General features: G+C 53.8%; 2 protein-coding genes across 3 annotated transcripts in view; one reads left to right on the forward strand and one right to left on the reverse strand.

The window, feature by feature from the left end:
- The window catches only part of NUP85 (nucleoporin 85), a 31,739-nt gene extending 24,847 nt beyond the window's left edge, over positions 1-6,892 (forward strand). For both annotated transcript variants that reach the window (XM_082705234.1, XM_082705235.1), the window contains exons 12-19: positions 2,586-2,669; positions 2,771-2,836; positions 3,043-3,194; positions 4,196-4,313; positions 4,418-4,518; positions 5,656-5,807; positions 6,196-6,297; positions 6,671-6,892. In XM_082705234.1, coding sequence (XP_082561360.1) covers positions 2,586-2,669; positions 2,771-2,836; positions 3,043-3,194; positions 4,196-4,313; positions 4,418-4,518; positions 5,656-5,807; positions 6,196-6,297; positions 6,671-6,769 — 874 coding nt within the window. In that variant the 3' untranslated portion in view covers positions 6,770-6,892. The remainder of the gene's footprint in view (positions 1-2,585; positions 2,670-2,770; positions 2,837-3,042; positions 3,195-4,195; positions 4,314-4,417; positions 4,519-5,655; positions 5,808-6,195; positions 6,298-6,670) is intronic.
- Positions 6,893-7,263: 371 nt separating this feature from the next.
- Positions 7,264-21,352, reverse strand: GGA3 (golgi associated, gamma adaptin ear containing, ARF binding protein 3). Its single transcript, XM_082705226.1, has 17 exons — positions 21,274-21,352; positions 15,764-15,848; positions 15,566-15,641; positions 14,572-14,670; positions 13,816-13,939; positions 13,473-13,576; positions 13,250-13,330; positions 12,760-12,897; positions 12,156-12,237; positions 11,924-12,040; positions 11,396-11,638; positions 10,913-10,983; positions 10,346-10,665; positions 9,897-10,120; positions 9,422-9,591; positions 9,179-9,289; positions 7,264-8,972 (listed from the first exon to the last, which is right to left on the reverse strand). The coding sequence occupies exons 1-17, from the start codon at positions 21,311-21,313 to the stop codon at positions 8,862-8,864; spliced, it is 2,196 nt and encodes a 731-aa protein (XP_082561352.1). The 5' UTR covers positions 21,314-21,352; the 3' UTR covers positions 7,264-8,861.
- Between the last annotated feature and the right edge of the window lie 79 nt (positions 21,353-21,431).

The raw sequence follows: 21,431 nt of genomic DNA on the forward strand, positions 1-21,431 counted from the left end.
TTTTTTTTTTTTTTTTAAAGATTATCGAGAGACTGAGCAAGAGCAAGAACACAAGCAGGGAGAGTGGCAGACTCCCCACTGAGCAGGGAGCCCATCATGGGGCTCGATCTCCTCATCCTGAGATCACGACTTGAGCTAAAACCAACAGTCAGACACCTGACTGAGCCACCCAGGCACCCCAGTTTTCTTTTACGTAATCTCTGTGCCTCATGTGGGGCTTGAACTCATGACCCTGAGATCGAGAGTCACATGCTCTGCCAACTGAGCTAGCCAGGCACCCCAGCATACATATTTGAATGTCATAGATACAGTTATTAATAAAGTTTGAAAAAGCTATTCTTCAAAGTGAATGTTAGGAAGACCAACAGGGACATTCTGTAATGGTAGAATCCTGAAACAGATGGAGTATCTAAGGATCTGTAGCCCTAAGAACAAGGCAGAAGTTTGAAACATTTGTTCAGTAATTCAGTATAAACCAATCCCTGTTCTTTTTTATTATGAAAGCAGAATATTTTTTTTACCTTAGTGCATACCTCAAGACTATTTGCCTTGATAGTCTTGCTTCCACTTTACTTGTGCTTGATTTTGTTACAGAAAGCAGTCATTAAAAGTTCCCTTACCTGGGGTGCCTGGGTGGCTCAGTGGGTTAAAGCCTCTGTCTTCAGCTCGGGTCATGGTCTCAGGGTCCTGGGTCCTGGGATCAAGCCCCACATTGGGCTCTCTGCTCAGCGGGGAGCCTACCCCCCCCCGCCCCCCCGCCTACCTCTCTGCCTACTTATGATCTCTGTCAAACATATAAAATCTTTTAAAAAAAAATTTCCCTTACCCAAGTTTTTTTTTTTAAAGGTTTTATTTATTTATTTGACAGAGATCACAAGTAGGCAGAGAGGCAGGCAGAGAGAGAGGGAGAGAGAAGCAGGCTCCCGGCTGAGCTGAGAGCCCAATGTCGGACTCGATCCCAGGACCCTGAGATCATGATTGGAGCCGAAGGCAGCGGCTTACCCCACCGAGCCACCCAGGCGCCCTCCCTTACCCAAGATTTTAAAAAATAGTCAAATATTATGGCAGTTGGGTGGTGCAGTAGGTTAGGTGTCCGACTCTTGGTTTCACCTCTCGGGGTCTTGAGGTCAGGCTCCGCAGAGGGTTCTGTGCTCAGCAGGGAGCCTGCTTGAGAGTCTTTCCCTGCCCCCCCTCCCCAATCATCTCACGATCTTGCCCTCTCTAAAGTAAATCTTTAAAAAAATAGTCAAGGATTGGGATGCTGGGAAGCCCCTTTGGTTAAGTGTCTGCCTCCATCTCAGGTCATGATCTCAGGGTCCTGGGATTGGCTCCTGCATCAGGCTCCTTGCTCAGTGGGGAGCCTGCTTCTCCCTTTGCCTCTTCCTGCCACTCCCCCTGGTTGTGCTCTTTCTGACAAACAAAATCTTATAAAAAAAAAAAAGTGTTCTATGTATATAGTCCTATTCATAAAGTAAGTATACTAGTTAAAAGGTATATAAGAAACATTAACAGCGATGCTAGATGCAAGTAAAGATATTCTTCTGAAGTCCGTGTTTTGTTTTGTTTAAGATTTTTATTTATTTATTTGTTGAGAGAGCAGAAGTATGGAGAGCTGCAGGCAGAGCAGGTAGCAGGAGAAGCAAGCTCCCCGCTGAGCAAGGAGCCCGATTTAGGACTTGATCCCAGGACCCTGGGACCACAACCCGAGCCAAAGACAGATGCCTAACCAATTGAGCCACCCAGGGTCTCTCCTTTCTTTTTTTAAGATCTCATTTATTTTTGAGAGAATGACAGAGATAGCGAGAGAGAGCACAAGTAGGGAGGAGAGGGAGAAACAGGCTCCCTGCCACTGCGGGGCTCGATCCCAGGACCCTGGGATCGTGACCCGAGCCAGACGCAGGTGCTTAACTGCGTGAGCCACCAGGCGGCCCTGAATTCCGTGTGTCATCAAGCTCCGGACAAGTATCAAGCACTGGACAAATGTTTAAAAACACTTTGAGTGTTTTTCTTTTTTTCAATTGCTGTATAGTTGACATGTTAGGTTTAGGTTTACAACATTTGACAGTTCTGTGGATTACAAAATGCTCACCGCCAGAAGTGCCGGGACCACATACAGTTCTGTTATTCTCTGTGGTCCTTAGGCTGTACTTCTCACCTGCATGACTTGCTCATCTTGTCACTGGAAGTTTGTACGTCTTCACCTCGTTCTCCCATCCCCCACCTCCCTCCCTGTGGCAACCACCAGTTTGTTCTCTGTGTTTAGGTCTGTTCCTTTTTATTCTTTGCTTACACATTATTCTCTATTCATATTCTCTGCATCTGATTGGATCCCTGAATTTTATTTTCACCGTGACAGCCTCCAGAGATCTAGGTTGGTTGCGACCACTTAGGGTTGACCATCCTAGGTGTCCACTGTCAGTCCCCAAATAGCACCGAGAAGTTTCTCACTATGGGCTTCCAGACAGATTTCCACTTGTCACTGCCCCTCCCATCTTTTTATGGAAAGGATGTGTGGGGTCCCTGCTCACCTGTGCCACACTCTGTCACCCTGACTCTCCTCCTTGCCCTGGCGTTTGAACCTGCAGCATCGCACTAAGCAACTGGTGGTTTGTGGCCCATCTGACAGACCTGCTGGATCACTGCAAGCTCCTCCAGTCGCACAACCTCTAGTAAGTGTGGGGCAGCCGTGCCAGCCTCAGGGATGGGGCTGCGGGAGGGCCCTGAATGGAGCGGGCCAGGGGTGTTGGTCTCCTGTTATGTTTTATTCCAGCTTCGGATCTAACATGAGAGAGTTCCTCCTGCTGGAATATGCTTCGGGACTGTTTGCTCATCACAGGTAGGAAGGCCCAAGGGTGTGAGGCGGCAGCACGGTGTTTCTCAGCATGCACGACGTACCCCTGGATCTTGGACTGTGTCCTTGCCCGTCTTATTCCCTGAAGGTTACAGGGGTTCAGGGGAGGAGCCATCTTGGAACCAGTCCCCAAGCTGTGGGGCAGCACGTGGGCTCCCCAGGCTCTCATGTCTGTCCTTGGACCGTTGCAGCCTGTGGCAGCTGGGAGTGGATTACTTTGACTACTGCCCTGAGCTCGGCCGCGTGTCCTTGGAGCTGCACATTGAACGCATCCCCCTGAGCACTGAGCAGAAAGCCCTTAAGGTGCTGCGGATATGTGAGCAGCGGCAGATGACCGAGCAAGGTGAGCCCGCCCTGCCCCTGGCGTACTCTCTGCTCGTGCTGCGCAAGCCAGACTGGAGAGAGGCCGGGCACTGGGGTCAATAAATAAGCCAGAACAGCAAAATTATTGAGAAAGGACGAACAACTAGGGATCCATCAGGACTTGTAAGCGATGGAGCACACCACCTTTTTTTTTTTTTTTTAAAGATTTTATTTATTTATTTGACAGGGATCACAAGTAGCCAGAGAGGCAGGCAGAGAGAGAGAGGAGGAAGCAGGCTCCAGCTGAGCAGAGAGCCCAACGTTGGGCTCGATCCCGGGACCCTGAGATCATGACCTGAGCCAAGGGCAGAGGCTCTAACCCACCAAGCCACCCAGGCGCCCAGCACACCACCTTTTAAAAAGATCCTGACCCACTTCCTCTCTCCTGCTTACTCTAAGGTCAGGACTGGGTCAGCTTGTAATTCACTTCTCCCAGGTGCGTTGCTGTTGCTAACCAAGGCTGGCTCAGTGGGAAAGCAGGACCAGAGGCAGCTCAGGAGGAGCACAGAAAGAAAGCAGTGATATTTGCTTGAGTTAAGTTGAATGGTTAAAAACTAAGTTGTTCTTTCCAGAGACATTGGCTTCCTTATGACCATCTCTGAAAGCATTTAGAGCCTCTGCCCTTGGCTCTGGTCATGATCTCTGAACAGCATTCAGCTGTTCAAGACCCAAAGAATGTTTTTGGCACCTGGACAGATAATGAAGGAGCTGATCTGTGGGGAGCCATACAGATCTTTTTGCCATCCCTGAAGTCAAGCCCACTCATAAAGCCAATGCTGCCAGGGTGGGTCATGGTGTTCATAAAGCCAGGAGACAATTTATAACTCCCAGAGTCCCCAGTTTTGCCAACCAAGTTGTATTTGGAGCCTGTGGAGAGGCTGCAGAAAACCCAGAGGAGGTGGGAAGCCTGCTCCTACCTGGCAGAGTTCAGGAATGGCCTGATTGGCGGGGTGAAAAGCTTATCTTTTTTTTCCCTGCAAGTTCGCAGCATTTGTAAGATCTTAGCCATGAACGCCGTCCGCAACAACCGCCTGGGCTCTGCCCTGTCTTGGAGCATCCGAGCCAAAGATGCTGCCTTTGCCACGCTGGTGTCAGACAGGTGTGTTCAGCCGCTCCTGGCTTTCTAGGGACTGTCCAGGAAGTTGGGAGGCTGAGGAAGGGGCCCTGGGACAGCTGCTCAAACCTCTGGGCCTGGCCTTGCAGGTTCCTCAAGGATTACTGTGAGCGAGGCTCCTTTTCTGACCTGGATCTCATTGACAACTTAGGGCCAGCCATGATGCTCAGTGATCGACTGACCTTCTTGGGTGAGTCTCTGTGCCTGGGACATAGTGGTGGGTTGTGCAGATGGGAGGGACTGATTTAGGCATCTCCAGTGTTCGTTCCTGTTGAGCCCAAACTCATAGAACCATGTATGCTGGACTCTACAAAGCATATTTTCTAACATTTCCCAGTAATGTCAAACTTAAAAGTCTGAAAGTAGTATAAGGACTAAGGAACTCCCATGTACACTTTCTCCAAATACACCATTTTTATTTATTTATTTATTTTGTTAATCTTTTTTTTTTTTTTTAAGTATTAGAGACAGAGAGCATGAGCGAGAGAAGAGTGAGCAGTAATGGGGGGCAGGAAGGGCAGCGGGAGAGGGAGAAGCAGGTTTTCCGCTGAGGTGGGAGCCCCATGCGGAGCTCCATGCGGGGCTAGAGCCCAGGACCCTGGGAACACTAGCTGAGCCGAAGGCATATGCTTCACCGACTGAGCCACCCAGGTGCCCCATTCACTCAGGTTCTTGGGGAACAATCTGAAAGTAAGTTGGACACTTTGTTCCCCTAAGAACAAGAACATCCTCTTAGAGAACCAGCTGTCTGAATGCACTGCTCTTATTAGATCTGTGGTCCCAGCGGTGTCTTTTTTGGTTGTTGTTAAAGATTTTATTTATTTATTTGACAGAGAGATCACAAGCAGCCAGAGAGCCAGGCAGAGAGAAAGGGAGAAGTAGGGAGCCAATGCGGGGCTCTGTCCCAGAATCCTGAGCAAAGGCAGAGGCTTAACCCACTCATCCCCGCCCCTAGGCGCCCCGCAGCGCTGTCCTTTATTCGTTCACGAATTCAGTTTTGCTCTTCAGTGTTTCCTTCTTTACCTTGACATTTTTGAAGAGTCTGTTCTGCTCTCTTGTAGAATGTCCTCAGTTTGGATTTATCTCGTGTTTCCTCATGATCAGATTGAGACTTGCGGGTTCTTCACTCTTTCATAGTCTCTTGTTTGGTTTGATGGTTACATTCTCCCAGGTTGGAGTCCGTTCAAAATGTGTTTTTTTCACTCCCATTGGTCTCACTCGTCCATGAGTTTGGAGACAGTTCTAGAAGGATCTCCCTGCTCTGGAGTCTGGGATCTTTTTATCTTGTTTGGACCAGAGGTGAAGTAGTGCTCTGTTTTCTCACTAGGAAAGTACCGCGAGTTCCACCGATTTTATGGGGAGAAGCGTCTTACTGATGCGGCTTCTCTTCTCCTGTCACTGATGACTTCCCAGATTGCCCCACGGTCTTTCTGGGTAATACTACTAATAGATGCCTTGCCCCTTTTGGAAGAGAAAGAGGTACAGTTTGAATGATTTTCTTCTCTGTCTTCTAGTCCCTGACTGTGCTTCCTTCCTTAGCTGCTGTAGATGCACACCTGCACGTCCTCTCCCAAGTGGGGCCCTGCACGTGTGTGCGGATTCCCCCATAATGCCCACTCTGGAAACCAGTATCTACACAAGATAAGCTACTTAATTTGGAAGGAGGCAGCTGTCTACCGACAGTATTCGGCTTAGGGCCCTGACAAGGGCTGGGAGTGAGCACAGGGGCTGTCTTCCTCCCAGGGCTGCACATCCGCTCCCGAGGGCACGCATGGAAGGCCGGCTCTGAATCTGCGCACACGCCCACACCAGTGGAAACCAGCCAAGGGGAGCCGCTAAGCAAAGCAGCCTCTCTCCTCTCTCCTAGGTGGTTTTTTCAGCAGAGCAAACATACGAGTTGATGAGATGTCTAGAGGACTTCGCCTCAAGAAGGCCAGTGTGGAGAGAGCCTGGTGTTCAGCGAATCCAGGTTATTTTAGCTTTCAGATTGTTGATTCCATAATGGCAATGAGAAAAGGCTTCTTCTATTTTGGACTCCCCTGCTGACCTCCAGAAACGCTGGCCTCTTACAGACTTGTGCTTCTTGAGTTACTGCTTAACCTGTAACTAACACACCCAACTTCTTTTAGGAGGAGGCAGGGTTTATAGGTGTTCTCATTTCTCCTTTTCTGGCACTCAGTCATAGTGGGCCTTTGCCTGCAGTTCTTCTGTCAACAACTTGCTGGAAGCTCCTACTAAATGTTAAATGCCCTTGGTCTGCCTTTGGGTCAGATAGATCCTTGCAGAGCTTTAAAGAAGGAACACTTCCTGCCGTGCCTCATGCTGGCTGCCTTTGCTTTTAGGAGGACGTCGAGAACACCAAGTTGGAAATGCTGAGACTTGCTCTTGCACGCAATCTTGGCCGTGCCATTATAAAGGAAGGCTCTTTGGAAGGCTCCTGAGACCACCTGAGAGCGGCTTCAACATGGCATCTCTGTATGGCAATGTATATACATTTTTGAAAGAATAAATCCCCCCTCCCCCCCCCCCCCGCGCCAAATAGAAGGGAAGTTCTTAAGAGTCCAGCTGGGGAGGTTTCCCTGCCTCTACTGTGAACCCGAGGTGGTAGAAACTGAGAAAGTGCTGCGTCTTGGATGGAACTGATTTCTGTGTCTCCCAAGAGAAAAAGCCACTCCTAGCAGTTAGGATGGGGAGTCCAGTGCCCTCACTCCTAGAAGCTCAAGCAAGGTGGTGAGTGGTTTATTTATGCTTCAGAAATCCAGCCTTTAGAATCAATTGTAACATTTATCCTTTCTTTCGTTTAGAAAAGGTCCAGGAACCTGTACTTTCATCAACTAAAGTGTCAGGTGATGCCAGCAGATTTGTCTATGTTTGGAATTCCTAAGTGGCACTTTGCCCACAGTGGTGAGGACGGGGTCTGTATTAGGATTCCAGGTAGGGCAGAAATGATTTTATTTAACATGCAGCAGAGCAAGGGCAGCAGATTGGTATATATATACAGCCATTTGTCACAAAGCGGTGACCTCAGTAGGAACACTCAGATAATTTTGATGTCTAAAGCTTATTATGAAGGTAGATTTCCATAGAGTAATTCCACAAACCTTCCCAGGGCCGCAAGCAGCTGGTCTCGGGAAAGCTCTTGGATTTCTTCTGTAAGTAGTGGAACGGATTCACTTTTGACCTGTCCTAATGAAGCAGTGAAACCTGCTTGCTCAAGATGGAGGGGAAGGGACATAGTAGGGAAACCTGGCACAGTGCAGGGAGGGGGAAGGGAGTGTGGTCTGTGCCACTTTTCCCCAGAGACGGCTCCGTGCCATCCGGCCGAGCTCAGGTGAGCTGTGTGCTCTTTCTGCAGCTGGTGATCCTTACTGGCCTGTTGCCCCGTGAGGCCTAGAGGCCCTGGCCCGGTTGTACCTGGTGTGTGGAGCAAGTAGGACAAGCTTTTTGGAGCTGAGCACTGTTGAAATAGGGTCTGGTGACTCGATTCAAGCATGGTCCCTAATCTCACCACCTCCAGACCCCGTATCTTGCTGGCAGCTGGGGATGGTCAAGGTTCCTGGGCAGCAGGTACGGACAGCAGTCTAGTGCAAACTGCCTGAGCCTGAGACCTCCAGTTCCCAAACATATGCCGCGCCACAGGCCATCTGGTGGGAAGCGGGGGGGCCCAAGCAGGAGGACACAGTGGGATGGGGGTTGTTCTCCCTTCAGAGACTCGAAGGGCAGAAGAGCAGTTTATTTCATGCCAAGCAAGAGGTAGTGAGTAGGATGGCCTGTTCCCAAGGCAGGAGGCACACTTTCCCCAGAAAGCTCTGAGTACCTGCTTCCAGAGAAGGGGAAATACTGGTTCTCTTCCATTTTCTTTTGTATCACTAGTTTTGACTGTCACGAGGCCAAGTTCTGACAGGCTAATTCCCCATTTTACTGAGATGTCCATAGGACACAGCCTGCCACCACCAGAGACAAGCACACAGCTCCTCACCCAGTGGCTGTTCCAGGATGCTGCTGCCCACGGAGGGCAGAGTTGTGGAGATGCAGCAGTGTGCCAACTTACTCGATGCCCGGGGCTGAGGACCACGGGCTTTGCCTACCTCCCTGGAGGTGGGAGCAGGAGTCTGCCAGCAGGGGAAGCACAGAGTAGTGACGTGGGGCTGAGGCCTCTACGGGTGTGAGGACGTGGTCCTTGAGGGAGAGCCCCGAGACCTCCCCCTTACGGCATCAGGATGCCAGCATGAGGGGGAAAGCCTGCTCCCGCCAGAGCCAGAGTGCGGAGGCTGGGGCCGCTCCCCACCCCTGACAGTACATGGCCACTTCAAGTCACACAGGTAGACAAAAATCAGGTCCTTTTAGGGGGCCAAGGGAGAGAGCATCACAGCAGCAGCTCGGCTCCCAGCAGCGATGCCCACGGCCCCTGCTCCGTATCCAGGCTCCAAGCGCTGTATCCACGACGTGGAGGAGGACGGGACCAGGGAGCCCGCCCTCCCGTCTCGCAGCAGCCTGCCTGGCTTCCGTGTGATTACACAAAGTCCTCCGGGGTCATAGGTTACCCCACTGCTCCACGGGAGGGAACTGGTCCACCTCGCCCACCTCTGTGCTCAGCTGCTCTCCCAGGGCGAACGTCAGCCTATACCGAAGCCTCGCCTTCTCCTGTGAGGGACAGAGGACCTTAAGACAGACCTTGGGGCTCGTTCCCAGCCACTCCTCCCACTTGGTCCTCATTCAGCCGTTCAACCCCGGGCAGGGGAGGCGAGTGCTAGTGCTACAGTATCAAAAGCGGGGGCTGAGGGCCTGATTGGGGCCCCGGGGGGGAAGGGGGAGCCAGGGCTTCAGGCCGGGGCTGGGTTCTAGCTCACCTTCAGTGGGTTGGCCAGCAGCATGACCTGGGTGATGGCTGCAGGCGGCTGGATGGGGCTAAATGGAGACAGCTCTGTCCCAGAGGGTGGCTGTAACTTCACCTTCATCGACTGAAGAGAAAGAGAAGCTCTTCTGAAGAGCACGGCAGGTGCCCCTGAGCAGGAGCCCGCTAGAATCCCGAAGGACCCATGCTGCTGCCCACTGGCCTCGGGGTCCCTCCACACAGTGGGGTGCCGGGCTACCTTTGGCACGGCGGCCTGTAGCACGATGCTCTTGATAGGCAGGGGAGCGGTATTCAGCATGGACACCACCACCACGAGCACGTCCGGCCGGCCGGGCGGACACTCCTTGGCAAAGTGGAAGAGGATGCGGAAGCCGTTTTTATCATAGGCCGTCACGGGAAGGGCGCTGCCTGGAAGCAGAGATCAGGTGGGTGTGGAAGGAGGAACCCCACAGTGCCCGGAGGGGAGGGTGTGTGGTTGGGCCTGGGCTCCACCTGTGGCCAGCAAGCTCCCTGAAAGAATCAGCCAGAATCCCCCCCCCCCCCCCAGAGAGCATAGTGGCAATAAGCAGAGGCTGCGACAGCAGGAAAACTGGTCCCATTGGGCTCTAAGAGCCAGGCGGGGGGCAAGGAGAGCCTGGGCCCACCCCTCTCCCTGTCTCACTGAGGGCGCTGGGTCCCGCCTCCCCCTCCCACCCCAAGCTCCCCACACCTACTTGGCTTGATAGATTCCAGGGGGACGTGCACACTGGCCAGGGAGAGCTCTGGCCCCTTCATGGGGCTGCCCTGGGACTGGAAGGCAGGCGGCTGGAAGAGAGGGCTGCCAGGCCCTGGGGAGAAGGGGAGGAGAGGCCTAGCAGTGGTGCTGGCAGGGATCAGAGGGGAGGCGCTAGCCCCAGGAAAGAAGATGGAAGAGAGAGGTTTCACCAGGCCTGAGGTCCTGAGAGGCAGGAAGGAGGACAAGGCAAGTCAGAGACCAGGGGCAGCCGCTGGGCCAACCCTCACACGCCCTCCAGGGCACACGGCTGGTTCCTACCATGCCCACCCATTTCCAGAATCCAACCAGCAGACCCAAAAGGAACATCCCTGGACCCTCCGGAGCTGCTTTCCGGTTCTGCCAAGTCCAGGCCCAGCCCCCCTGGCCCCCACATATCCCACTCATTACGCTCTGGTCTCTTCAAGAAGATGGTCAAGGGCATCTAGCTGGTGCAGGCTGCTATCCCCCAAAGCGGAGCCGTGGTACCCGAGGGCTGTGGACTCAGCCTTCGGGGCTGGGGCCGGGGCCAGTCCAGTCGGGAACAGGAAGGAGCCTGCTTTGGGGGCAGGAACACTGGCTGGGACCACAGGAGCTGGGAAGGGAGGCGGCAGCGGGGCCTGGGAGCTGCCTGCAGAGGGTGCTGAGGCTGGGACAAGAGGCCGGTCCGAGGGGCTGCAGGAAGCACTCCCGGGCTTGGGGCTGCACAAGTCCAGGTCCGGCTGCTCGTTCTGCTCGGAGAAGACCGTGAGTGAGCTGAGGGCAGGGAGCGCTGTTGCAGTTGGTGGGTTTAGGGTCTCCAGCTGCAGGCCTACCGGGACCCCACCGGACTAGCAGCCCTCGGAAGGACTTGGGCCCGCCCTATGGGATCAGCGTTCTGCAGTGCAGCCCGGGCTGTGCCGCAGCCAGCCACAGCGGAGCATGAGCGGGGACAGAGGACTCTGTGGAACTGGTTGAGCATTTTGGTGCCGTCCTTACCTGGAACAGGGACCACTGGCTGTTCGCAGCGCACTCTTTGGGAGGAGCAGTGGGGGCTGGGTCAGCAAGGCCTGGAAACAAAAGAAGACAAAGGTGAAGGGGCTCTGGCCCTGGGGTAGCCCCATTCACCCCGAAGGGTCACATGACAAAAGTCGCTGACAAAAGGGTGACAGGTGGGGACAAGGTATTTTTCCAGGTAGCCTCCAGAGGGAGAGGGATGCTCTTCGGTCCTTTCGTCCAGTGGGCGACACCTCCAGGGGAGAGGGGACAAAGCAAGACTGTGCACCGCGTCCATTCTGGAGCTTGCGCGCACACTGGCCCACAGGCCTGAGTGCACTGAACTTGACCCTCCTCACAGCTGAAGTCCCCTTCCCTGCCCCTGCTAAGGACATGAGGCATTCCCGATCCTTCCCAATTCCGCACGACCTTGGCTCTGCAGAGCCCATCAGGAGAAGCCCTTCACAGCCCCCCTCAGGGACGCACCCAAGCAGAGCAGCTCCTCATCCAGCAGGCAGAGGGCGCTGCTTGCGCTGTTGGGTCCCGCGGTGGCTTCAGCCTGGCTGGAGGAGTGGCTGCGCCCAGGACCCGAGGTCTGGGGGGGCGGAGGGAGGATAGGGATGCCAGAGGCCGGTGGGGCAGGGGCTGGGGCCGGCGTGGAGGATGAACTGCTGGGTGTGTCCAACTCGGCCAGGTCGATGAGAGTGCCCTGGCTCCTAGAGTGGTTTCCTGGAGGGGTGGAAGGAAGGATTGGGGGCCACTCTAGTGGCTGCACAGGAGGAAGCAGAACCCTGACTACAGCCTCCAGCCTAACTGATACTGAAGGAGAGCAAGCAAAGAAAACCCTATCCACGGCTCCTGGCCCCTGGGGAGCTGGAGAGCATCTGGAAGCGCCGAGAATCCCCTTGGGCCGCATGGGATGATGTGCAGGTCCCGCACTCATGGCTGGCCGGGGGCTGGGGGGGGCTGGGGCTGGGCTGGATGGGTCCGAAATGGGGAACTAGAACATTTTACCTTCCGTGTCTGGCATGGCTGAGCTGGCGATCTCACCATTGATAACCTGCCCTTCGACAACTGTTTTGTAAGAGTTGATGACCCGGGAGAGGTTGTCACTGGCCTGGAGGATGTCCCCTAGAGCAGAAAGAGGTACTTCTCACTCTTGGCCATGACACTCCTCCCCCTCCCCCACCCCTGCCGGCCAAATCCAAATTCCTAGGTCATCCTTGTCAACTATTCTTTGACTCACCCAAACTATTGTCATTGTCCTCTGTCTCACTGGCTAGTTTGAATAACGTCCGCCTCTTATTCTCACACCGATCAAACAGCTCCTGAAAGAATCCCAGACCTTAAAGTGAGCTACAGGGTCCCCTGGCAATGACCTAACTCAGTGTCCATGTCCAGAAAGTCACGGGCTCCCCTACTGCCACAGTCAGTCACTGGTGGCACGGGGCTCCAGCGTCTGCGGCACTGTGTCACCTAGGATATCTGCTTAAAATCAGGGGAAATAGGTCCCTTCCTGTCCCTGAGGCCGGCATATGGCTCAGAATTCAGAGTACGGAACCAAGCACTAAGGGGCAACATCAGGCGCATGTGGTGGGTGTCTCTGCCCAAATGCTGCTGAGGCAGAAGGCGCGGCAGAGAAGTGAGCCCCGGGGCGGGTCCGCAGAGTCCCCCAGACTCGGGTGTACCCACAGCTCTTCTGTCCTGAGTAGGTTAGCCACAGCAAGTGTAAAGGCGGGGTACCACCCCCAAACCTGGTAGCTATGCTGACTGATAAGGAACAGCAGGGCAGGTGCTGGGCACAGGCTGGCTCGCTTTCCCGGAGCGTGGCTCTCCCGGGATGCGCCTACCTTCATGAGCTCTTTATCGGCCTCCGAAGAGTCCTCTTTGCTGTAATGAAGCAGCATCTCATTGAGCAGCTTTACGTTGTTATTAACCTCCTCTAAAGTGTGCAGACGCTTGGTCACCTTCTGGATCCGCGCCTCATCCTACAGCAAAGACGATCAAGGAGAAAAAGCTTAACCAGACTCATCCCACTGCCCCTGGCGCCCCACAGCAAGGATCGCACCAGAGAATGTGAGCAAAAGCTAGTCCCAGTGAAAGCTCCTTTTAATGCATGGTTCTTGGGAACCATAAGGCCTCAGCCTCAACCTAGTTTGTCTTTTAAAATAACGGCCCGCCCCCAGCCCTCAACTGCCCCCGTTGTCCGTGCGGGCTCCTCTAATCCATTCTACACCCCCAAGCTCCAGGGCACCTCCCCCTCTCTGGCCTCATGCTGGGGGAAGGGACTCTTGCTCTGTGGTCCTGGGCTCCTCCACCCCAAGGCCCTGGGCCACTTACTTCCTTCACCATGGACTTGATGAGCTTGTTGGCCTCTTGTAGGTCATCTGGGTTTTTGCTTTTTAACAACTTGGCTAAAAGCTGGAAGAGGAGGTACCAAAGAGAAAGGGAAAGGTAGCACCCCACCTGGAGAGACCACAGAGGAACTGGAGCTCCCACAGCACCGAGCAAGCCCCCACCTCCCTCCCCATCTGAGGACGCTCTTGGCTGGGGTGTGCTTTACCTTGGATTTCTCCTCATCATCAAAAACAGGATTCTTGGGCCGAGGTGGTGGAGACGGGATGAGCGTCCTGTCCACAGGGATCGGTGGGTCAGACTGCACGATGCCTGACAGGAACGCAAGGGGGGCAGAGTGCTGGCTCACCGGGTCATTCTGATGCCTTTTCTCACACAGCAAGGCAAGGCCCATCCCTGGGATGATGGCCTGCCAGGGCTCAGCCCATCCAACCGTAGCTGAGCCCTTCTTGTCCTCAGGAGGAAGAAAGGGACAGCAGACACCCCGCATTCTTCCTGGCCTTAGCCAGCGTTTGGCGCTGCTTTAAGGCTGAGGGAAGGTAAGCACATACCCTGTCTCTTCAACATGTGGTAAGCATCCTTGATCTTGGTTTCTTCCGGCAGGGCCAACGTCCAGCTGTAAAGCAGCTCGATAACCTTGGTCTTCACTTTCTCAGACACCCTCTCCCCTAGGTACTAAGGGGCAAAAGGAAATAGGAAAACCTCATAACTGCCGCCCAGAGGCAGGAACCGTGGGAATGAAAGGCTGCCAGTCCGCTCCAGCCTTCAGGCCTACCCCAAACCACAGGTGTTAGGTATGTGTGACACAGGGCGGGGACGGGGGGGGGGGGACCCACCCGCGACAAAGCGGTCTCAGAGATACAGTCTGCTCAGCCAGGGAGCCGGGAGCCCGCCACTGCGTTTCCACGCACAATCTCCCAGAAACAGCAGCATTTTATCTCAAAGGAATTAATGAGAATGTCTTAAGTATGAAATACTGCTCCCTGTGCTTTAAGTGGTGCCCAGAGAAAAAGCCACACCAGCGTGCCACAGAAGCTGAGCCTAACTCCGTAAGACGGACCCAAGTGACCACCGTCCCCAGGAGCCCTCCCCACCCGCACGCACGCGCCCCTGCTGCCACAGCACCTCTCACCATCAGCCCCGGAGGCCAGGAGAGGCCGCCCGCCCCTGTGGCCTCCTGGCCCCTGTGCTGCCCCAAGGGCCTAGTCCCTAAGGCCCGGACGTGGGCAGCTCTCTACAGACAGCCAGTAAGATGGGGGGCGGGGGCACCAAAGGAGTTCCCCAATGAGGACGCTGCCCTGACTGACCTTCGGAGAGACGACTTTGATTAGCTCATTCAGAAACCGGAACTTTCCCACCTCGTTATGGAATCTCCTCCCGCAGTTCTTCATGCACGCCTCCAGCACCTGCAGCCACAGCACGGGGCGCTGAGCGCGGGCGGCCTGTGTCACCGCGGGCGCTCAGCCAGGCCCTGCGCTGAGGCGTGCTCCACCGCGCTCCCTTCCTTGGCTTCTGACTCTGTCAAGCTGGGTTTTTCAGCCACGCCACTGCTGACGTGCTGGGCCGGTCATTCTTTGCGTGGAAGCCTGTCCTGTGCATTAGAAGATGTCTAGCCACATCCTTGGTCTCTACCCGCACCCCAGGAGGTGGCAACCCAGTGTCTCCAAACACTGCCAAATGTCCCCTGGGAGCAAAAGCACCCCCAGCTGACAACCACAGTTGTAAGGCCTTTGCTCTACAGCGCCCTCCAGAAGCCCAGGGTCCTTTCCTTCTCAATGTCTTTTCCCACACCCCGAATGAAGTCAGGGGAGAGCCCCGGGGGTCCTGTGAGCACTGCGATGCTCTGAATCCTCTAAGACCTGCTGCTCGGTGTGATGCCTTGAGTAGGAACCAGCATTACTGTAGCTACAGAACAAGTTACACTTGCTGGACTCTTGTTTAGTTGGCCAACTCTTTAAACAGCAAGACAGCTCTGTCAGCATCTCTGCAAGAAGCCACCGTTGAGCTCCACCCTGGGCTCAGGGCCCCGGCCTCTGGCCCCCGCCCTCAGTCACCCGGCCTCTCCCACTGGACTGGCGGCCCAGCCCGCAGTGACCGCACCACGGGCCTCTCTGCAGCCTCCGTGCCTCACGCAAGGGCACACACATTTGTGGCGCAGTTTATGGAACACGTTCTGGACATTAGTACCAAGAACTTTCAGCTGCCATAGGACATGAGCCCTGAAAACCTCTGAGAGCCCAGTGAGTGCACCAGGAAAGGCCTGGGCTCGTTAAAATCCACCGGCAGAGCGGAAGGACCTACCGTCAGCGCCTGGACCGCCTCCCATTCCTGCGGAGACTGGATCTTATGGGCCAGCAGTCGGACAGCGATCTGCGGCCTGCAAGGAAGCAGACCAGGCTTTCGTGCACTGAGCCCAGGGCTACGCCCCGGGCCCTCCTTGGCCAGCCAGGACTTCTCCAGCAACACTCCCGCTTGCCCCCTAACTCCCTGGAGACTCACCCTTCAAGTTCTTTGTTGATCTGATCACAGAAGCCGATTATGTATTCCCAGTCCTCCTGGCGGTTGGAAGGATTGGTGGCCTTATCTTGGGACAGAGCAAAGTGGAGAACAATTGTTATTGTTATAAAGAGCAAAGAGGACAGAACGGAGGGTTTTTTAAGGCACCGATATGCAGCTGAGTTTGTTTCCAGGGGCGCCCGCGTGGCTCAGTCGTTAAGCGTCTGCCTTTGGCTCAGGTCATGATTCCAGGCTTGTATTTGAGCGAGAGAGAGAATGAGAGCATGAGAAGGGAGAGGTCAGAGGCAGAAGCAGGCTTCCCGCCGAGCAGGGAGCCCGATGTGGGACTTGATCCCAGGACTCCAGAATCATGACCTGAGCCAAAGGCAGACGCTTAACCAACTGAGCCACCCAGGCGCCCTAAACTGCACATTTTAAACTGAGCTGACATGCACCGTGCCTCCATCAGGCACCAGCCACTGTGCTATCTGTCCATGGGACTGCAGAGACAGAAACTGAACTTCAGTATTCAGCGCCCTCAAGTCTGAATGGTCTCCTATGATGAAGGACAAAGGCAAGTGCTGGAGAGTTCTCAGACGATCGTGGAGGGTTTAAAAGCCAGGAGCTCAGTGTCCAGTCTCAGCATCTGGTGTGGGTCCTCCCTCCCCTGTTACCTCCAGAGCCTGTGCTAAGGAGGACACCCCCCCACCACCGAGGGTGGGTATCCGTGTTCCCATCTCTGATTCACATCTTGGGAGTCTGCTTCTTCCAGAAAGCACCCTCAAGCTGTTTGCTAAATTTAGGGCTACAGGTTCAGAAGACAAATGGGAGGCTGAAGGCGTATATCCTTTTTAAATACCCACGCTCCTGCAGCTGGCCCGCAGCGCCAAAAGCAGAGCCACGGAACCCTGGAAAAGCCCCTCCACACAAATGGCATCCACACAAACTTCCTGAATTCTGGTTTCTCGTGACTGTTTTCTTAACTTCTTTTTTCCTGACATCAAAAATCACCAGCTCCATGACCAGATCCTAACAAGGGCTCCCCGTGTTCTCCTCCCTTCCCCCTCCCCATGGGGCTCTGAAGCACGACAAGGCAGCAGACGCCACCCTGCAGCAGAGGGAAGGCCTGCAGTGTTTCCCCTCCGACTTCGAGAAGATTCGGACTGTTTGGTTCCTATTTGGAGGAAAAGGACAGTATCTGTCCTCAATCTTGAAAAGAGAATTAACAGGCACTTTAAAATGTCAAGCTAGGAGGGAAGCAAGGTTAATTCTATCAAGAGTGGCTCTTTGGGCTCCGGGGTGGCTCAGTGGCTTGAGCCTCTGCCTTTGACTCAGGTCATGATCTCAGGATCCTAGCCAAGTCCCGCATCACGCTCTCTGCTCAGCAGGCAGCCTGTTTCTTCCGCTTTCTCTGCCTATTTGTGATCTCTGTCAAATAATTTTTTTTAAAGATTTAATTCATTCATTTGACAGACAGAGATCACAAGTAGGCAGAGAGGCAGGCAGAGAGAGAGGAGGAAGCAGGCTCCCTGCTGAGCAGAGAGCCTGATTCGGCCCGACCCCAGGACCCCGGGATCATGACCTGACCTGAAGGCAGAGGCTTTAACCCACTGAGCCACTCAGGTGCCCCCAAATAAATAAATCTTGGGGGGGGGGGGAGAGTGGCTCTTTATTGCCACAGTGACCTACAAACTGTCACTTTCCAGAGGCCCCATGTTTCTCCCATTGGTTGATGGATACCTTCTCAGGTATTGGCGAGGATTTGTTACTGATCCCTACCTTGCTTAAAGTTCTCACGTGACATCAAGAAGCTGAAGGCTACAAAAACTAAGATGGTCTGAGAGGCCCCACCTTTCCCGTTGCTGCTCTTAACTATTTTGAGAAGAGTCACATACCCCAGGCTGTAAGAAAAAAATCACACACTCTCACCTGCACTGTTCTCAACCCAAAAGCAAGGTACAGAGGACAGCATTGACGTGGCTGCCCCCACACCCACCTGAACAATGGGCGCTCACCCAACGTGCACCCCAGGCCTAAGTCCGGAATATGCCCACTACTTTCCCACGTGTGCTCAACTTCTCTAGTGCCCCACTTCCTTTCATCCTGACAGACTTTCCTACTGCAACTCTGTGGGGAGCTCTCTGCCCACACGTGGGCACAAAGAGCCCTGGTTTCAGCAATGGCCAGTCCGAGTTCTGAGTGTCTCCTCCAACTCTCCAGCTCACAAGCACCCTTAGGAAGGGGAGGAAAGTCCTGGGGATAATTCCGGGTAACTCAATCCCTCCAACTGCACATTGTCTCCCTCCTGCAGATGCACACAACTTTCCACCCACTCACACGCGCCATCACCTGGCAGAGAGGTGATACCACCGCGTTCCCTGTAAGCCCCACCTTCTAGAACTGGCTCTAGGCTCTACTGACTCAAGGTTTCTATTTTCAGATCTCTCCTAAAAGCCTTGTTTTCTTGTGTGTCTGTGCCTCTAGATTCCCGGCTCTCATTTTCAGCTTAGTTCCATCAGTAGCCTTGACCGTAGTAGGGCCTCAAAAGGTCAAGCAGGGTTGGTTCCAGTAGGGCCAGCACTGGCTACCTAATCCCAATGCGACTCAGCCATTTCACAGATGACAGAGTCTATGTATCACATGACTTAGAGAGAAGCAGAGGCAACAACACAGGATGGAGAGGAAATCAGAGGCAGCCTTCGGTGCTACGGTCTTGAATTAAGAGAGACTTCGTCACCAAGTCTTTGTTGAGCACCTACAGAAAATTAACTACACAGGTCAACTACCCTGTACAATACTATTCAGTCAGTCAATAACGGAACTAAAAGAAAACAAGTACACAGCCCACGAGGCCATGGGAGGCCATGGGACTACATAGAGTCCGAGACTCAGAGCCTACCTTTGGGGCGCTTATGCTCTTCTGGTGCCACTTGTGTGAAGTAAACAGAGCAAAAGCTTAAGAGTGTAATTACATAATTTGGATCAAAAAGAATTTAAAAACGGGGCACCTGGGTGGCTCAGTGGGTTGAGGCCTCTGCCTTCAGCTCAGGTCATGATTTCGAGGTCCTGGGATTGAGCCCCACATCCGGCTCTCTGCTCAGCAGGGAGCTTGCTTCCCTCTCTCTCTCTGCCTGCCTCTCTGCCTACTTGTGATCTCTGTCTGTCAAATAAGTAAATAAAATCTTAAAAAAAAAAAAAAGTTTAAAAACAAACTCATTACTTCTCTTTCTTGACTTCCCCATTTCTATAAATGGTGCTATCATTCAAAAGCTCACTCTGCCCCCATGCCCAGGCATCCGGATTTGAACCCCCCATTGCTGACTCCTTCCTTCTCACCCACTTCCAGAAGCCCAGAGTCCTTTCCTTCTCAACGTCTTTTTAAATCTCTCCCTTTCTTACCCCTGCCCTCACGCCTCCTTACTTCTTCACCTGCTTCCAGAACTTTTGCTCCTTGGCATCCTATACAAAACCCCTATATTGATCCTCCTAAAAACATGATTTCACCAGGTACAGTAAGAATGGGGACCTGATAACTGTCAAAATTTAAACTTCTAGGGCTGGAATTCAAGCTTTTCCAGAATTTGGTTCTAACTTCCCAGCTTTCTCTCCCACCACACTCCTACAGGAGCTCCCTGAAGTCATCAAGAGACAGTCCGTGGCAAGGAGAATCTGGGATGGGTCTTAAAGCATTTAGTTGAGCAAAGGGGAACAGGGCTTCTGGGGAACGAGAACAGAGTGTCCTGGGGGGGACAAGAACACCTGACTTACCACAGCAAGGAGGCTCTCGGGAAGCCACAAAGAGGCGGCAGTAGGTGTGCAGCCTTGGAACGACTGGATTATACAGAAGTGCTCTTCTGGGAGCAGAATGCAGAGTGGACGGAGGGGAGGTAGGGAGACACTTGAGGCACTGAGCCAGCTAGGGCTTCTATAATAATTCTGGCAAACCACAGAGTGACCAGGACCTAGACTAAGTGCTAAACCAAACACTGGTTCATTCAACTGATAAAGTTCACGCCAGTAAGTCAGAAGAACTGTGAAGGTGAACAACGTAAGAACGGAATCTTAAAAAGAAAAAAGAATGGAAAGAATCTTAACTCCGCCCCTAATGTCACTTTCAGTCATAGGAAAGATCAAAGGCCAGCATCAGCTCCAGGCTCTACAGACCCCATCCCACTCTGCGACTCACCACGCCCACTCGCCCTCAAAAACAAGCCTGTCCTTCTCCTATTTCAAAATATAACTCTAAACCTAGCCTGCTAAACTCAGCTTAGGTCAAATTCCTCCAACGTCCCCGTTATTATCTATGAATCAAATCGATTCCAATGTAGTTATATCTGGTTGGATGGCACTGGGCAAGTGGTTTGATTACAGTCAGGGTGTCCTTTTTGCGAACTTGTGACAGTAGTACCTACTTCCCGAGGATACCTGATGAATGAATTAAATGAATGTCTTTGGAGCACTCTGAGCTCCTTGGAGGACAGTTCCCTATACACGGAGGACTTTATGACCTGCCTGCAACTGCAGACTTTGCAAACATAACCTAGGTTCAACCACCTGAAGGGGGTGGTTTCTTATTAAGAAAGGTCAGAGAGGAAAAAAGAAAAAAAAAAAAAAAAAAAGAAAGGAAGAAAGGTCAGGCCATTGGAGGAAAGAGCCATCACCTCCAACAGCTCTGGATCTTGCACAAGGCCCTCTCCGGGCATCCAGTCTTAACACTCCGTCTAATTTGTCTTCACTTAAAGAGGCCTCCAGGGGCCTCTTCTAAGCCCATAAGAAAGTTAATTTATTAACCCTTCAGCAGAGCACTCTGTGCTAACAAGGTCAGCACGTATTTCCTTAATAGCAGTGTGAATTAGCAATTAAAGCTACAGGCCGCTGTGACTACGGCACTAGGCTGTGCTCCTCAGCTTTGCTGGGAACGTTACCTACAAATGACTAGCGAAGATGTTCAAGTGTGTGTGTCCCCAACACGGACATCACCAAACCTTGGACACTGCAGGAAAAGGGTAGAGCTGTTCTTTATCCCTTTCTGGATTCTTCTGCTTCAAACATTCCGCCTGCGCGAGGCGGCCACTTGTCAAATACAAACAAGGTCGCAATTCTGAAGCTGTATGTGCTCAGCGGCACCCACCGCTCCCGGAGTTTCGGCCCAAATCCTGAGCCACCGGCGCCCCGGAGTCACGGCGGCGCGCGGCCCTACCACAATCTCCCCAAATCGCCGATGCCGTATCAGCCGAAGCACTTGGCCGCCGCTTCCCCGGAGCCCGCGGAGGCCCGGACCGGACCCGAGCTCACGCCGCCTCGCGCAGAAGTGGGAGGCGGCGCCGGGCGGGGGCCGGGACGCCCTGCTGGGGAAGGGGCGTGATCACAGAATGCTCGCGGCGAGGGCGAGCCCAGGCGCGGGCTGCTAGGCGACGCCGCCGCGAGCCCCTGAGCGCGGAGGGGGGCGGAGTGGGGCGGAGTGGGGCGGGGAGGGGGCTCGAGGGCAGACAGAAGGGGCCGCGGCTACTCACTCAGCCAGGACTCCAGGCTCTCCCCTTCCGCCTCCGCCATATTGCAGCCGCCCGGGCCGGCCCAGCGGCCTCAAACCTCGCGAGAACTTGTGAGAGAGGAGCCGGGGCGGGGCCTGCATGGGGGCCTGAGAGGAGGGAGCCGGCCCTCCTAGGGTCGC

The sequence above is a fragment of the Mustela nivalis genome, assembly GCF_964662115.1.
Source record: "Mustela nivalis genome assembly, chromosome: 17".
Classification (NCBI taxonomy): Eukaryota; Metazoa; Chordata; class Mammalia; order Carnivora; family Mustelidae; genus Mustela; species Mustela nivalis.

Coding starts and splice junctions, on each gene's coding strand:
- GGA3 (XM_082705226.1), bottom strand. CDS start 21,313: ATGGCGGAGGCGGAAGGGGAGAGCCTGGAGTCCTGGCTGA. Junction 10,666..10,912: donor GCCAGTGGTCCCTGTTCCAG/GTAAGGACGGCA, acceptor TTCTCCGAGCAG/AACGAGCAGCCGGACCTGGA. Junction 8,973..9,178: donor TGCTGGCCAACCCACTGAAG/GTGAGCTAGAAC, acceptor TGTCCCTCACAG/GAGAAGGCGAGGCTTCGGTA.